Source organism: Oncorhynchus mykiss, chromosome 1 (genome assembly GCF_057628025.1).
Source record: "Oncorhynchus mykiss isolate SJ-2025 chromosome 1, ASM5762802v1, whole genome shotgun sequence".
NCBI lineage: Eukaryota > Metazoa > Chordata > Actinopteri > Salmoniformes > Salmonidae > Oncorhynchus > Oncorhynchus mykiss.
The window spans coordinates 68,020,374-68,038,952 of NC_143022.1; the positions used below are offsets into that span (position 1 = coordinate 68,020,374).

General features: G+C 42.0%; 1 protein-coding gene across 6 annotated transcripts in view; it reads left to right on the forward strand.

Annotated features, from left to right (window-relative positions):
* Nucleotides 1–18,579, forward strand: part of LOC110526969 (serine/threonine-protein kinase 32C) — a 150,753-nt gene that overhangs the window by 56,061 nt on the left and 76,113 nt on the right. For 5 of the 6 annotated variants that reach the window (XM_021608144.3, XM_090237309.1, XM_090237316.1 and 2 more), the window contains one exon: nucleotides 3,313–3,368. The exons of the other annotated variant lie outside the window; for it this stretch is intronic. In XM_021608144.3, coding sequence (XP_021463819.1) covers nucleotides 3,313–3,368 — 56 coding nt within the window. The remainder of the gene's footprint in view (nucleotides 1–3,312; nucleotides 3,369–18,579) is intronic. 6 annotated transcript variants of the gene reach the window in all.

The following is an 18,579-nucleotide window of genomic DNA, read 5'->3' on the forward strand; positions in this document are numbered from 1 at the left end:
GCCAAGTAAAAATTTTTGTGCAGTCAGGGTTCAACTATTTAAAAAAAAAAAAAAACAGTTAAAAGGAGTATCATTGTGCAAACGTGCAGCAATAAATAAACATTTCCTTATATGTGCAGCTTCAGAAAGTTTATGGCCTGTGGGATAAAAGAGGTCTTGTATCTGTTGCTGTTGAGTTTGGGACGTTTTTTAAAACGACAAACCTGAGGGGGTAAAAGTGCACAATCGTCAGAGGGGGTGGTCAGGACAGTCTAGGATACTGTTCGCTCCACTCACAACTTGTTTTCTGAATGTCACTAAGACCTGTGCCTGTTGCACCCCGATGACCTTGCTGACCACCTTAACCACGCTGTCCAACCTATTTTTGTTGCAAACATTAAGATTGCCAAACCAGTCCACCATCGAGAACATCAATAGGGATTCAATATAAGTCCTGTAAATCAGTGTTCAGCTTTCAAAAAAACAATATAGCTCCCATTTTACAGATGGCATCAGTGTTCTCCTCAAATGTCTGCTTGTTGTCCAGCACATTTCCCATGTACTTGTCAGTGCTGACCAGTCATTTCCCATGACCACAGTGGGTGTGGGGTTCAGTGGATGCCTTCTAAAGTCAATGGCCATATCTTTAGTTTGAGACATTCAGTTGGAGGAATCAGTTCTCACACCATGACACGGTCCTCTACCACAGGTCCATGCTCAGACTCTCCCATCCTGTAGTGGACCGACGATGACGGAGTCATCAGCAAACTTGATGTGCCTGTTTTTCTATTCGCTGCGACAGTCATTAGTGTATAGTATGTACAGAAGTAGAGGGCACACAGCCTCGTGGGGATCCGGTGGAGGAGCAGAGCTGCTTTGACATGACGCCATTTACTCACACTTGTTGGGACCGGTCGGTAAGGAAGTCCACTACCCAGCCCACGATGCTCACGTCCAGCTTTAAGTGGGAGAGAAGCTTCTCTGCTAGCATGTGAGGCTGGAATAGTATTGAAGGCTGGCGATAAGTCGAACAGAAGCTTTGCATGGGTTTGTGGGCGTTCCTGGTGCTTGTAGAAGAAGGGTTAGAGTGGCGTCCTCCACCCCCCGCTTTGCCCTGTAAGCAAACTGCAGGGGGTCCAGGGAATTCTCAATCTGACACAGTACATCCATCTTGATTAGCTTCTCAAATGATTTCATCACCAATGATGTCAGTGCCACTGGCCTAAAGTCATTTTAGCACCTTGGGGGATTTGCATTTTGCCACAAGAACAACAGTAACATGCTTTCAGAGTTTAGGCACCTTCTGCAGCTGGAGTGACATTTTTGTTCAGTATATTTACCTCTTTTTTTTTTTCATAAGGATGTCATATCCTCCATTTGCAGAAAAAAGCTTCAGTTACTTTCCTGCTTGCAATGCAAGAGTTCAACTATTAGAAACTGCACACGCATGGCCTAAGGTTTATGGGAAGCAAAGTACATTCTCATGTCAGGTTGAGTTTCTAAATGCCAACTTTTCTGTGAAAACTGGTGCACGCATGTTTTAGGGTATTTTTTTTTGTCTGTACGCAACGTTTATACATGAGGCCCCAGGCCTTTTCTACTTGACACTAATTCAAAAGAATGGCCTGATTTTCACAGGGCTACTACCGGCTGACGCTTAGGCAGCGGCAGGGGCCGTTTTGTATGTTTCCCATCTTACAATGATTCACTCTTTCTAAGGAAGATCCAGATTGATGAGATGGATGGAAAGGTTGAGGTGGCATAATGCAATATGCTGTATATTTTCCCCTTTCGACCCTCCATCATACACAGCATTCGGTGTATGACAGACAATCTCAATACACACAGAGACTTATTGTAGCCTAGAGAATGTTCTGCTATAGCAATCCAACTCACTGGTGTGGATATGTTTTTCCCTGTAGGCTATCTGAGACTGGAAACGGGATTGAATCAAATCTGTCATAGTGTTTCCTGTTTATGTTGCGTATTTGTTTACACAAATATTGCTCCCGAACCCACTTCACAGAGCCCCAAACTATTCTGCAACATTATTTGACCCGGGATAGAAATATGTTTATGCTGTATAAATACTGCAATGTAGGTTGATCCCTGTATAACAACAACATGGATTTGGTCCTATCTGTTGACGTTTCTGTGCACCTAGCCATTTAAGTAATCTAGTTACATTACAAGTACAGTCAGTGTTTCCCCCATCTTCTCCACTGTTCCCGCGTTCATCTGCTGTGGTTCCATCAAAGCCCTGCCATATTTAAAGATTAGCTATGTACAAAATGTTGAACCGGAAGAATCCAGGGAGGATTAGCTCATCTTCCAGAGCAAAACATGCAAACCAGGCCTGATGCCTTTTTGTGTGGCGCCTCTGCAGTGGCCTCTCAGTCACGGCCTGTGTGCCAAGGTCTGGTCTGGTGGATGGCATAGCGTGGAGTAAGTTAGTTAGTAAGAAGCTGTCTGCCCAGGGAAGCTCCAGCCTGGCACGCGCACACACACACACACACACGCCACAGGGTGAGGCCAGCGGAAGCCCTCATGACACCCACACAACACGCACTCCGACAGGGCAGCAGAGGCTCCCTTCTCCATGGTCCTTACCCACCATGACATGCAGGTTGACTATTAATGTCAAGAGTCGTATCCTGGAGGCAGAACTGAGAGATTTTCCCTTAGAGAGGCCAGCTGCAAATTAAAAATTGGCAATATTGAAAAAATTCATGAAAACAAAAATGTGATAATTTAAGGTTAAGTTTAGGCATTGGTTAGGTTTAAATTCAGATTTGATTACTTTGTGGGTGTGCTAGATAGTGACCACTTTGCATAGCTGCTTCCAGAACAAGATTCATGCCGAAAAACCCGCTGCTCATGACATTCCAATCAGATGCACCAATTGCAAATTAGTGGTTTTCAGCTACACTGTTTCTTGCAGCGGCATGATCGTTTTATTACTGATGATCTGCAATCGAGATGATACCCTCTAATCGCTTGTGAGCTTTGCAAATTATCCACGTAACACATTTAAATTACCAGTGTTACAAAAAGCTAATTATTTCACAGTAATGGATTATGTTCTACTGTATCTACTGTATAATAGCATACTATGAGATCCTAAAAGGCTCAAGCCAGTCTTTAGAAATGGAGCTTATTGTCTGTAGATGTTTCTGTAATAACCTGTAATAACCTTTTCCCTGTTACTGCTGTCCCAAGTTTTTCCTTAAACTGCTTTCAAAATGTTTGATGCTACTACTGTATGACACCATCAAAGCAACTTGCCTGTCCGATCTGTGTCACTGACAGATTTTGTTTTCTTTGTTTTCCCAGTAACCTTTGACCACTTCCAGATTCTCCGGGCCATTGGGAAGGGAAGCTTCGGAAAGGTAATGCAGTCGGCGCTCCGACTCCCTCTGCTCTCTAGCTACTCTGTGTGTGCGTATGTGCTTTCAGCGCCACACAAAATATTGTATTTGAATTCCATAATTTAGAATTTGTATTAGGATATTGTAATGCACAAATGTAATAATTTTATTCATGAATTGAACTTGTATTTCATGATTTGAAACTGAAATGAATGAATATTGCATTCAGTTTAAAAATTCTATTTCAGTAATTGAATATTCAAATTAAATATTTATATATTCAGTTTCAATGTGGTAGATGGGGTCATAATTGTCTGTATCAGGTTGACAAACTATTTTAAGTGTATCAAAGTTTCATATACTCAACTTCTCAGATTCAGTTTTTAAATGCAGTTCTCTAAATTCAGATTCAAAACCAGACACCATCCTGGTACTTTTCTAGCCAGGAAAGGTGAAGGAGGACAGATCAAATCAAACACTCTCTGTGGTAAACAGTAGCATCTGGCAGTTTCTGAAACCAGCGTGGCATGTTGAATTTATTTTCTTCTGTTGAATTTGGCTCTAGTATTTGAACCGTTTCGGCTATAAACTATTATGACCCCATTCCTGAAAGCTAAGACGATCTGAAACATGGACGTGCCTTCTGTTCCCCTGGGGGAATAAAGTGTTGTCCTTTTTATATAAACTTCCTGAACTCTTCCCCACAGGCATAAGTGGGCTAACACAATCTTGTGACGTGCTGGAGACCTGGTTCAAACTCAGTCAGTCACAAGAGCAAGATTAAATAGGGAGTGTGACGGCTAGCCTTAGAAGGGCTATGAGAGGACTATTCAACTATATTCTTATGGAGGCCAAATTACGATTTCTGTGACACTCCCTTCTAACATGTCCTGCGTAGCCTGGGATAATTATAGAGGGGAACAGAGCATCTTAGCTTTCAGGAATGGGGTCATAAAAGGTTATAGCCAAAACGATTCAAACACTAGTCAAATTCATAGGAAGAAAATGGATTCAGCATGCCACAGTAGCTATGTTTCCATGAACTTGTCCAGGGATTTTTATTTATTTATTTGTCAATATTTACAAAGTTTTGCATAAAAAATAGATGCGACAGTTGCCTGCTAGGGTGTGTTTCCATTTAAATCTCTTGTGTCGACGAAAACAGCTGGACGTAATGATTTAACTAGTGTCGAATAAATTTGTAGTGATTGAAGTGTTTCCGTTGCCCATTTAGGCAAATTGCGCATTAATAAATAGGTGGGAGGGCAAACAGGCTAACGCTTATCTGTTTCACGTCTCAGGTAGCACACGAAAGCCAGGATGGATAGAATGCAATAATTGACTAATATTCGCCATATTCTAATTAATCTCATGTGCCAACGTATCTTCTCGGTTCCGTGCCATGGGGAAACTTGGATAGTGAAACTTTCCAGCCAACCAGAAAAGCAAGTCGAAGCAATTCAGGCATTCTTGAAAGTCAGGACAATCCTTGTCCTGCAAATAAACATTTTATAGTTCGGAAAAAAATGATTTTGCAAGAGAGGCATTTAGAATGAATTGTGAGTGGAACTTTATAGTTACACGGTGACGTCACATGTTCTAGGTGCCTTCAAAATAATTTGACAATCATCATTTATTTCAAAAGCACAGTTTTCATCATTTGTCCCAACAAAGAAATACACCCCTGACGAATGGATCCAAATGTTGTCAATCTTTAGATCATTTCTCCAATATCTCTATTTCCATTACACATGTCTCAATTTTTTGGGGCACGATTGCTTTTGTCAAACAAACCTGGATCAATGGAAACCTGCCTACCTGGCTCCAGAAACTGGCGCCAGAAGATACTGTTTACCACAGAGAGCTTTTGATTCTATCTGTTCTCCTCTACTTTTCCTAGCTGGCAAAGTACCAGGATGTTGTCTCTGGATTTGAATTTGAAATTAAAGAAATGCATTTTAAAGTTGAATCTGAATGCATCTGAGATGTTGAATATCTGAAACTTTAATAAACGGGAAATTATAGTTTGTGAACTTGATACACGGACAATGAATGCAATATCTACCATATTGAAACTGAATATGTAAATATTTAATGTGTAGATTCAATTGAAATGTAATTTTAAAACTGAATGCAGTATTCATTAAATGCTAATTCAATTTCTGAATTCAATGATTCAATTGGTGCATTACAAATGTAAAAAAATACATTCAAATTCAATATCCCAATACAAATGCAAAATTAGGGAATTCAAATGACTCTGGGTAATTCTGTGGCACTAATTACCCCTCACACTCATTATTCTCAACAAGGAAGCAGAGAAGGTCTGGTGAATTGGGCCTGAAGTAATTACATTTGAACTCTGATTAATCTTAAACGTAGCGGTTAATTAATTTAACTGTAGCTGCATTTTGTTTCTTTAAATGTAATCTTGTGTCAGTTGGGATGTAAGTAGATTTGACCCTCTGTCTTAAATCTAATTACAGATAAGGCAAAATAGCTCAGATCGTCATTTTGCTTAATGCTTATCTTGTGTAATGAAATGCCAATAGGGAAAGTGTGTGTGTGTGTGTGTGTGTGTGTGTGTGCGCACGTGCGGGTATTGAAACTTAATACCACAACTCTTTAAATCCTCTGAAATATCCTGACTAATATATGTTCATTATACTTGCAGTCTTAGCAAACCTTTTTGCAATCTTTCCTCTTTGCTCTTTTCAAAATGGAATCTTTTGGCAAAATAAGTGTCTCTTTTACACAGCAAGTCAGCCCCAGCTGCAGAATACATTACCATCTGAATTTATGTTAATTTTACTTATTGCTTCTTTCCCTCAAGCTGCTGTCACTTCCCTTATTATGTTAGAGAGAGTATCTGCAGTAAGGCATGAAATCCACAGCATCCAGCCAGGGGTTTAAAGGCTGAGCCATTCGACACATCTGGCCTTAGACTAGTGTCCAAAAAGATATTACAGAAAGAGACGTAGACGTTCACTGGATATGAAAACCCAGAGCGAAAGGGGGGGCAGCCCTGATGGTTCTCTCACGCACATGCAGGCACACACGCATGCATGTACAACACACACTTTTACAAGCATTTAACACATACAGTACCTTCGGAAAGTATTTAGACCCCTTGACTTTTCCCACATTTTGTTACGTTACAGCCTTATTCTAAGATGGCTTAAAAAATCCTTAGCAGTCTACACACTACTCCATAATGACAAAGCGAAAACAGGTTTTTCGATTTTTTTTTTCCTTCTCCAAATGTATTAAAAATAAAAAAGTGATAACATCTTTACATAAATATTCAGACCCTTTGCTATGAGACTCGAAATTGAGCACAGGTGCATCCTGTTTCCATTTATCATCCTTGAGATGTTTCTACAACTTTATTGGTAAATTCAATTGATTGGACAGGCACACACCTGTCTATATAAGGTCCCACAGTTGACAGTGCATGTCAGATCAAAAACCAAGCCATGAGGTTGAAGGAATGGTCCGTAGAGCTTCGAGACAGGATTGTGTCAAGGCACAGATCTGGGGAAGGGTACCAAAAACTGTCTGCAGCATTGAAGGTCCCCAAGGACACTGGCCTCCATCATTCTTAAATGGAAGATGTTTGGAACCACCAAGACTCTTCCTAGAGCTGGCCGCCCGGCCAAACTGAGCAATTGGGGAAGAAGGGTCTTGGTCAGCGAGGTGACTAAGACCCCGATGGTCACACTGATTGAGCTCCTCTGTGGAGGTGGGAGAACCTTCCAGAAGGACAACCATCTCTGTAGCACTCCACCAATCAGACCTTTATGGTAGAGTTACCAGACGGAAGCCACTCCTCAGTAAAATGTGATGCATGAAACATGATAGCCCACTTGGAGTTTTCCAAAAGGCACCTTAAGACTCTCAGACCATGATAAACAAGATTCTCTGGACTGATGACACAAAGATTTAACTCTTTGGCCTGAATGCCAAGTGTCACGTCTGGAGGAAACTTGGCACCATCCCTACGGTGAAGCGTGGTGGCAGCATCATGCTGTGGGGATGTTGTTCAGAGGCAGAGACTGGGAGACTAGTCAGGATCGAGGCAAAGCTGAACGGAGCAAAGTACAGAGATCCTTGACGAAAACATGATCAGGACCTCCGACTGGGGTGAAGGTTCACCTTCCAATAGGACAACGAACCTAAGCACACAGCCAAGACCAAGCAGGAGTGGCTTCAGAACAAGTCTCAATGTCCCAGCCAGAGTTCAGGCTTGAACCCGATCGAACATATCTGGAGAGACCTGAAAATAGCTGTGCAGCAACGCTCCACATTCAACCTGGCAGAGGGTCTGAGTATTTTCCGAAGGCACTGTAGATGTGACCAAGAAATTGGCCTTCGGGTAACCTTGCATGTCAGGCTTGTAAACTCTATACCATGTCTGGTAAATTGGCCTAGCCTTCAAAAACCTGGTTGCCTACTGCCAGGAGGCTGACACATGTGACCTTATTCCCAATCACTAATAAAATATAAACAAATGCTTTATTGACCACAAAATCAACATTTTGCAATGGCCATCAGTCTCCGGACTTGAACCCCATTGAAAACATGTGGTTTGAATTGAAGAGGGCAGTCCATTAGAGCAGACAATGATATCAAGGATCTGGAAAGATTCTGTATGGCGGAATGGTCTAAGATCCATCCCAAGGTTCTCCAATCCATAAAACATTTGAGAAAAAGGCTTAGTGTCGTTTTCCTCGCAAGGGGATGAAAACAGGGATGCCAGTCATTTTGACCCAGATCTTTTTAGATTGCCTTTATTACTTGTTAAACAAAATATTGTTTCCCGAGCAATTGTATTAGTATAAAATAATATTATTTCCTGATTTCTTTTTAGCATACAATATAGCTCAGTATTTGTATTATTTATTTTATAAAGTCTTTTTTTTTTTTTGTTGCTCATCTTTATCAATGGTGTCAATAATTATGGACCTGACTGTATTTGAACCCAGGTCTGCTCTGTAGTAAACTTGGCTGTTTAGTAGTTTACCCATAAACCATCATTCCTGTACCTGTTGTGTTTGCCTGCCATTTGTCATTGATCCTCTTTCACCTGACATCTCCATGTCTCTGCTTATGCCATATTTTGAGCGTGTGTGTCTGTGTATCTATGTCTCTGTGTGTGTGCTCGGTATTCTCTGTATTCTCATTGCTTGGAATGCAGGCTAAATTGTAAACACTTCCTTGTAGCTCAAGGTCTAAGAAGGTATGTGTTGGTTGTGCCAGAGGGAGGGTGGAGATGATAGATAGCAACACACCTGCAGGTTTATCATGAGGTCTACTGACAGACAGACAGATATAGCTCACTGACTCAGACTTACAGATAGTTTTAAGGAGGTCATCTTGTCTATATGTAGCTGCACTTGGTATGCATGCTGTTAAAGGGCAGCATGGTCTTCCTACCAATAGGGGACTGTCACACGGGAGTCTGTGCTGACCGTTTGTTTCTAATGTGTGTTTGTGCTTCACGAGGTGTTTTGCGTTTAGCAGCGTACATAGGTCATCGCCTCTGTGTTAATACAAAAATGTCCCTGGTGTTTTTGTGTGTTTGTGTTAGCCAGGCATGCGTGGGGAGCCTTCTTTTCCTATTTGGGAGGAGAGGGGGGGGGGGGTGCTGGGAGCGGGAGCTTGCCTGCTGGAAATTTAAAAGAGGCTCTCAGTGGGAGAGCTGTTTGGAGCTGCGGACCCCTGCTGACACCACCTCTCCGGCTTTCTAAAAGACCTCAGGTGCTGATACAGGTTCTTGTGCCTGTCCACTCCGGCTGTCTTCTCCACACGCACATGCAGTGTGTGTTTTATTTTCCCCGGTCGCGATGGAGACTGACATCCTCCTCCTTGGGCAAGGGGGAATAGCCCACATACAGGCCACGGATGAATTGCCTCTCCCTCTGTTTAATATAGAATAACTTGAGACTTGACGTGGAGTTGGAGACTCGGGACTCGACTTTCACTTGAGACTGATGACTTTGTTACATTTTGTCACTCATTTTGTGGCACAGAGTCTCTGCGGTTTACTCTACATTCAGCCAGAGACAGACACCACAGAATCGCACATACAACAAAACATGCAACAGATTGGCTATAGAAATGCACACTCAGCCCTCTGATTGAACCAGCAAACTGTCAATCAACACAGGTCGGGTGAGCTAGCGAACAGATTGTTGATTTTCTGTACAGCTATAGGATCGGGTGCAGTGCAAACGTCAAATTGTAGGGAGAGAGGATTGCCATAAATAAATATGCAGCTCCCAAAATAGTTTGGTAATCAAGAATATTGACTGTTTACTTTGCAAGCTCGCCAACAATGGGGCACCAAGCAACAATTACTAGCATAGTACTACTGGTCTTTTGGTATGTCAAAATTGCTTGACATGTATCATTTACTTATGAAGCTTGCATTTAGAATTTGTTGCTTAAAATATATTATTATATCATCATTATATTGGAGACAAAATAATGAAAAGGGTTGTCGGGTAGCATCAATGAATAGACAAAGATTTGTAGTTGAACTGGTGTTGTCACGATACCAGACTTTTTACTTTGATACCGATACCAGGTTTATTATCAGGATACTTGATACCATCACGATACTCCATACCAAAACTATACCAAAACGATAGCAAGGCAAACAAAGAAGGCATATGAATGGCACTTGATCCAGCCAGAGTTCAATATCATTATATTTAAAAACATTTATGTACATTTTTTCAGTTAGTCATGTATGCATTTAATTAATAAATTATACAATCATACAATAAATTTGACTTTGGTAAAAACAATCTAACTACACAACATCACAATGGTAATCATGTATTTTAATGGTAAATCTCTGATAAACTGGGTAAATCAAGATGTAGCCTAGGCCTATCCACGATACAGGTCAAAGCATATTCAATAGGCGTGTGTGCATGCATTGAGTTAGGCTTGTTTTGGCTGATGTCAGAGGCTACAGATGAAAAATATCTGTTTCCCTTCCGTTTGGGTCTTATTGTATGGATCAACAGCATTTGCATAGAAGAAATCTCTTCTTTTATAAAATACCTAATGACATCATTCACACACACACACAGTGAGAGAGACTGGAGGTACATCACCTAATGTAACAGGTGAGAGACATGAGGGAGGCGAAGAGAAGGAATAACATTTTTGGCAATGACTGTAGCTATAGTTTTTGGTGACAGTCCGCTTTGAAATCAGCATATTTTGGATTATGGTTTGCATATTATAACAACGTACTAGTGTAGTGAATTGATGTAAGAATCAGCTGTTAGCTGGCAAGGAAAATTAGCCTACAAAGATGGAAGCTAGCTACCGATATATTCAATCTTTCATTGTAAAGTGTTTTAGTCTGTAATGGACATTGTTTTGTTTCTGCATGCTGCATTGCATTATTCAGGTGTGTTCTCTGCAGCATGAGTGGGGGGTTAATATGATGCAGCCCAGACTCCCAGTGAGTGCAGTAATTCCTCAGGACAGGCTAGAGCTTCTGTAGAATTGAGTAAGTGGAGTAGGCATGGTGCAGGCACGGTGTGCTCTCGCTATAAGGTGACATCGGCTGCGCCGCCGATAGACACTCTCAATCAGTAGACGACATGAGACACATTTGACAGAAGTACCGAAAGTAACAAAAATTCTAATACCAAAATTTTTTTCATGTTCTAGTATCTAAAAAGTACAGAAGTTTCGGTCTACTGTGCAATACTAAGTTGAACAAATCATTGCATGTATAGTTTAAAAAATATATTTTTTACTTGTGACTCAACTTGCTCTTAGATTGCATGACTTGGGCTTGACTCGAGACTCGACCCATTCTACTTGGGACTTGGCTTGAGACTCAGACCTTGGTACTTGAGACTTGGCTTGTGACTCGAATAATAGTGACTTGATCCCACCTCTGGTGAACACTGACAGATCTTTGTGAGCGGATCTATAGTCAGGCAGAACAGCATGATATGGCTGCATCCAAAATGGCACAGTATTCCCTGTACAGAGCACTACTTTTGAGTGGACTATTTTTGATCAAACCTGGTCAAAACTAGTGCACTATATAGGTTAATGTGACCCATTTCAGATGCAGTCTGGTACATGCATGGTCCTGCTTATGGAGACTGACTGGAAAGGCTTACGCTGGTTGATTATGAAGGCTTGCCTCATACAGATGTAGGATCTTAATTTGATTACCCTGTTTGACATTTTAAAACTCGTGGTGTATTTAGGGGTTTATAAATGCTTCTGAAGATTTTAATTTCCACTTTGAAATTTCAGACTTGATTTTCCCTTATGAAAAATGTATCAAAAAGGTCAATTAATTAGAATCCACATAATTTACATTTCCTGTTTGTGCAAGATTATTTTCTTGCTGTACATCTGTACCGCAGGTGCTCAGGCTGCAGATTGCCTGGGATTGCAGTGTGGAGCTGTGGAAAGATGGGCACAGTAACAGTTTGGCAACCTATTAGCCCCAAAATACTCCTTCTCTGCTACATTTCTGGCTCACCTCAAGTACAAAGTACAGCTGCACATAGGCAATCAAAGCACACAGGTTTCAGCATTTCGCTTTGAGTGCATTTTTCTATATTCGCCATCCTGCGTCTAGCGTTTGTCCTTTGTTTCCTCACAGTCAAAGACCATCTCAGTGCAGGTCAGTTTCCAACATAATAATGTCCGGAAAGGAGTAGATGGAATGGCATCAAACACCTGGAAACCATGTGTTTGCTGTATTTGATACCATTCCACTCCAGTCTTTACCACGAGCCCGTTCTCCCCAACTAAGGTGCCACCAACCTCCTGTTGTATCCATCCTAGCTTGCAGCTCTTTAGTCAACTACTGCCCATTTCCCTGTTCTCACCTGTGCTTTTCCTATCACTGTTAGAAATATCCTACTCCAGTATTGTAAGGAACTGTTTGAATGACTAAATAGAAATAAGTCATATGATCTTTTTTCAACTAATTCCAAATATCCCAACTAAAGCGTTCATTAGTTGTGTGAGACGAAATGTATCATTTATGCATGCAGGAGGTTGTGGGGACCTCCATGCAACCACAGGCCAGTGTGAAGAAACTAGTTAGATGACAAAGCTCTTTCATCCTTCCCCAGCACTAGGAGGGCGACAGTTCCTGTATAGCTCTACTATCTCACTTTGAGGCCACGCTCAAACAGTCAAATGGAGGCCAGTCTCTCTCTGTTGTTATTAATGACAATTGCAGCCTTAATAGCGCGTCGTGTAGCTCTGAAAATGGCTGCCTAAGCTTGGTAAACACTTGAATTTCCTCCTGCCTGTCACTAATGATATAAGGGAAGACGGCGGCGAGGGGAATGAATGAAATAAAGGGGATTATGTCTTCTCTCTGTGGCTGACAAGTCCATCAGAGCCTGAAAACATATTTGCCTTGCTCATCGCTGCTTCTCGACAAAACAGACAGCTATAGCCCACTGTCTGATTATTTTTTTTTTTGTGTGTGTGTGGGTCTTGATGCATATTATTCTATGCTTGCACCACTCACTGTTTCAATCATTGTAGTCTGTTTGCATACAGTATGTCAAGCACTAGACTATTATACTGACACAACCAAACCTCTCACGCAACACCTAGCCTGAAACCCCAATCTGAGATGTTGATAGATATGAGCACATATTCCCCCAGAAAAACGAACACATAGTTTGGTTGCTATGAGGAAATTCTTCTTTGTAATCTCTTAAGACAGGTGCCTGATGCTGTTCATGTTTCCCCATGTGTCCTAAAAAAAAAGTCACTTGGCACTTAGCTGACCTAGAAAAATAAATCCTATGCTTCCTGACTACACTGAATTGAATAGCCAACCCTTTTTCCTTCAACGCGCCGAGGGCTCCCTGGAGTTCTGGGCTGTGACAACAATTGATAGGGCTTCTAACTATAGCAGAACCAAGGGGATAAGGGTTCTTTAAAAGGTAAACATCCCGAGCCAACTTTGGAGATCCATTTTTCATTACCACACTTTGAAGCCAAGCACGGCATGAAAGAGCTTTTTTTTTTTTAAAGTAGTACTTCAGCTAATAAGCATTTAGTAAGTGCATGTGCTGGTAGCTGCTAACATGGTAATGAGCCAGAGGGGGCTGGGAGAAATGAATTCAGGAGGCTGAGCAATGGGATTGGTAGCAGGGTACACGCCATATCAGTCAAGTTAAATTCTATAAAATAACATTTTAGAACAACAAATATTACTGCCTAAGCCCTTTAGCAGCAGAAAACGGCTGCTTTTCAGGTAACGTTATTGCATGGCATCCAAGACCCAGGTACATTAATGTTATTTAAGGGATTGTTATGATTTCATATCAGATTATATATGTGTGGTGGTAAGGTGTTTTGTTAGATAAGGGCCGAAGTGGTTTCTGCCTCGTTTCTCATGTTGACCAGTTTGGATGGCTTATCCATTTGGAACTGTCTATCGTCTTTTCCTCTCTTCCTCTTTAAGCGACCTCCATAAATGTGTCAGTACAAAGCTCTGCTATTGGATAAAAAACTATTCATTGGTCCATAAAACAGGTATTTCAAGAGCTGGTCATCTTAAAATGTTGTTGATTGTGAAAACTGAGGCGCAGTGTTCTTCAACAGATTGGAATCCTTTATTTTTTGGGGTTGTGGGCTCCAATAGTTCTTAATGTCAAAATCAAAGAAAAAAATCTGTCTACAGTAAGTTAGTAATGCAGAGAGGGGTAAACTGACACCTATGATTTATGTGGGTTTCTGATGTATTCGTTTGATACACAGTATCAAATAGGCCTACTTTTCTGAAAGCCAGTTATTTTCATTTAAATGCCTGTTTTGGGCATGATTAATCATTTTGCATTTGTAATATGTAGTTATTCATGCCAATAGGCTGTATAAAATATTTGCCTGCCTTTTTCAGTGACAGGCTCTACTTCGTTGTCGGATAAACCTCTGATTATTAATTTTGCGGCGTACGCTTGGCACCGTCTCCCGTCTGCAGCAGGTTCCCTTTGAATTGTCAGTCAAATGCTGTATCCGTCACCTTTTCAGGTCCAATTAAGAGTTTATACTCCATTAGAATTGCAGAGAGATTCCAAATACCCTGACAGGGAGAGAGTGAGTCAGAGGGATGGAGTGTGGGATTGGGGTAGATAATGGAGGAGACTATTACGCTAGCAACAACTAGCGAATGCTTTGAGATTACATAAGTGGATGCTCCCAATCACAATCCTGACAAGCCGACAATCGTTATTTTGTATTTGCTGGTGAGAATCTCCTCATTAAGCATGGGCCTACTCAAAGCTCTAAGGCAAGGGTGCCAAACTCATTTTGCCCCGGGGGGCACATTCGGTCTGCAATGTGGTCTGGAGAGCCACATTGAACATTTTATATACACTGCTCAAAAAAAATAAAGGGAACACTTAAACAACACAATATAACTCCAAGTCAATCACACTTCTGTGAAATCAAACTGTCCACTTAGGAAGCAACACTGATGGACAATAAATTTCACATGCTGTTGTGCAAATGGAATAGACAACAGGTGGAAATTATAGGCAATTAGCAATACACCCCCAATAAAGGAGTGGTTCTGCAGGTGGTGACCACAGACCACTTCTCAGTTCCTATGCTTCCTGGCTGATGTTTTGGTCACTTTTGAATGCTGGCGGTGCTTTCACTCTAGTGGTAGCATGAGACGGAGTCTACAACCCACACAAGTGGCTCAGGTAGTGCAGCTCATCCAGGATGGCACATCAATGCGAGCTGTGGCAAGGTTTGCTGTGTCTGTCAGCGTAGTGTCCAGAGCATGGAGGCGCTACCAGGAGACAGGCCAGTACATCAGGAGACTTGGAGGAGGCCGTAGGAGGGCAACAACCCAGCAGCAGGACTGCTACGTCCGTCTTTGTACAAGGAGGAGCAGGAGGAGCACTGCCAGAGCCCTGCAAAATGACATCCAGCAGGCCACAAATGTGCATGTGTCTGCTCAAACGGTCAGAAACAGACTCCATGAGGGTGGTATGAGGGCGCAAAGTCCACAGGTGGGGGTTGTGCTTATAGCCCAACACCGTGCAGGACGTTTGGTGTTTGCCAGAGAACACCAAGATTGGCAAATTCGCCACTGGTGCCCTGTGCTCTTCACAGATGAAAGTAGGTTCACACTGAGCACATGTGACAGACGTGACAGTCTGGAGACGCCGTGGAGAACGTTCTGCTGCCTGCAACATCCTCCAACATGACCGGTTTGGCAGTGGGTCAGTCATGGTGTGGGGTGGCATTTCTTTGGGGGGCCGCACAGCCCTCCATGTGCTCGCCAGAGGTAGCCTGACTGCCATTAGGTACCGAGATGAGATCCTCAGACCCCTTGTGAGACCATATGCTGGTGCGGTTGGCCCTGGGTTCCTCCTAATGCAAGACAATGCTAGACCTCATGTGGCTGGAGTGTTTCAGCAGTTCCTGCAAGAGGAAGGCATTGATGCTATGGACTGGCCCGCCCGTTTCCCAGACCTGAATCCAATTGAGCACATCTGGGACATCATGTCTCGCTCCATCCACCACATACTGTCCAGGAGTTGGCGGACGCTTTAGTCTGGGTCTGGGAGGAGATCCCTCAGGAGACCATCCGCCACCTCATCAGGAGCATGCCCAGGCGTTGTAGGGAGGTCATACAGGCACGTGGAGGCCACACACACTACTGAGCCTAATTTTGACTTGTTTTAAGGACATTACATCAAAGTTGGATCAGCCTGTAGTGTGGTTTTCCACTTTTTAATGTTGAGTGTGACTCCAAATCCAGACCTCCATGGGTTGATCAATTTGATTTCCATTGATAATTTTTGTGTGATTTTGTCAGCACATTCAACTATGTAAAGAAAAAAGTATTTAATAAGAATATTTCATTCATTCAGATCTAGGATGTGTTATTTTAGTGTTCCCTTTATTTTTTTGAGCCGTGTATTTCCTCACTGTCAAAATTAGCCAAAAATTGTCCTCTATCCATACTTTTGGGAATTTTGATGCTCCCTGACAGTCTAGCTTTCATTTCAGTGATTATTAATGCGCTGGACACAGTCAAGAAACTATGAATGTAGGTCAATTATCATTTCTACACAGTTTCGATTTCATGATGTGGGGGTGCTTTGCTGCAGGAGGGACTGGTGCACTTCACAAAATAATGACATCCTGAGAGAGGAAAATTATGTGGATATATTGAAGCAACATCTCAAGACATCAGGAAGTTAAAGCTTGGTCACGAATGGGTCTTCCAAATGGCCACTGACCACAAGCATACTTCCAAAGTTGTGGCAAAATGGCTTAAGGACAACAAAGTCAAGGTATTGGAGTGGCCATCACAAAGTCCTGACCTCAATCCGATAGAAAATGTGTGGGCAGAACTGAAAAAGCGTGTGCGAGCAAGGAGGCCTACAAACCTGACCCAGTTACACCAAAATTCACCCAACTTATTGTGGGAAGCTTGTGGAAGGCTACCCAAAACATTTGACCCAAGTTAAAAATTTTAAAGGCAACGCTACCAAATACTAATTGAGTGCATGTAAACTTCTGACCCACTGGGAATGTGATGAAAGGAATAAAGGGAGTTTTTCACAATAAAACACAAACTAAATGGAGCTAAGCACAGCCAAAATCCTAGAGGAAAACCTGGTTCAGTTTGCTTTCCACTAGACACTGGGAGATTAATTCACCTTTCAGTAGGACAATAACTTAAAACACAAGGCCAAATATACACTGTAGTTGCTTACCAAGAAGACAGTGATTTGTTCCTGAGTGACTGAGTTACAGTTTTGACTTAAATCTGCTTGAAAATCTATGGCAAGACCCGTTTGACCCAGAAAGACTTACAGCTTTAATCAATGCCAAAGATGATTCTAACATGGATTGACTTAGGGGTGTGAAACATATGTAAATTTATTTATACATGTGTTTCATTTTCAATACATTTGCAAAGATTTTTTAAAACATGTGGGTCATGAGGTCGAAGAAATTGTCCGTGGAGCTCCAAGACAGGATTGTGTCGAGGCACAGATCTGGGGAAGGCTACCTAAGCATTTCTGCAGCATTGAAGGTCCCCAAGAACATGGCTTATGTTTGGGAAATTAACATTCAATTCTCTGGCAAAAGTTCTGGTGGACATTCCTGCAGCCAGCATTTCAATTACACCCTCCCTCAAAACTTAAGGTGCACCTGTGATCAAGCTGTTTAATCAATTATTGATATGCCACACCTGTCAGGTGGTTTGATTATCTTGGCAAAGGAGAAATGCTCACTAACAGGGACGTAAACCAATTTGTGCATATGCAACATTTATTTTCTTTTTTCAGCCCATGAAACATGGGACCAACACTACTACTTGTGTTTTTATTTTTGTTCGGTATATTATCTGCTTTCTGGTCACTGAACACTGATTGTAACTTTTTTCTCTTCACACAATCTTCCCAGTGATTGTGTTTCTTTGAGGTGTGGATCTCTTTTAGGGCAGATGTATTTTTTTTATTTTTAGCCTCCATGCTTCCTAGCATCCTCCTTTCCTTTGACTCTTTCCACATCAATCAGCTGCTGCACACTTCCTACTCCCCAAGATTTTGCAGTGATGAAATCAATATCAAACCTTGGGCAGGCCTTCCCTTTAAAAGCCTCTTTAGGGGCAAGATAAGAAGGTGTGCTGTGCAGCTGGTGGTCAGAGATGACAACCGTTCAGCCAACGTTGTCACTACATCAGGTGCCTCACTTCCAGGCAATGCTGGCCACGGTGCCTCTCCTGCCACCGAAACTGTGGAATCTGGAAGCAGGCAACAGTCTGTTCCTGCGATTATGTCAGTTCATCATCCGGGTTGGGCCCCAGTTTCCAAAAGGGTTGACCTTTTACTCTGCAGATTTTTTTACTCTGAAATTAGCCTAAACAGCAGGTGTTCATAATTAATATTTAACAATGAAGTATAGCCAGCGGGACCATAATTCTTTGGACTGCACCAACCATTAGCATTTTAGAGATGGCCCTTTTGCTCACTTTGGTGTCTATTACAGTGAGAAAGGCTCATACCAAGAAGCTATCGCCCTGACTGTCTGTGCTACAGTCCTAAGACCACCACCATGCTAATCTATCTGTCCTTGCCCATCTCCAATGATTTGAATCTTAGAAATTATAGTGTATAGACCTTTTTAACAACTTTTTTTAGGAGGAGTGGAGGTGAACCCTGGAATCCCAAAGAACTTC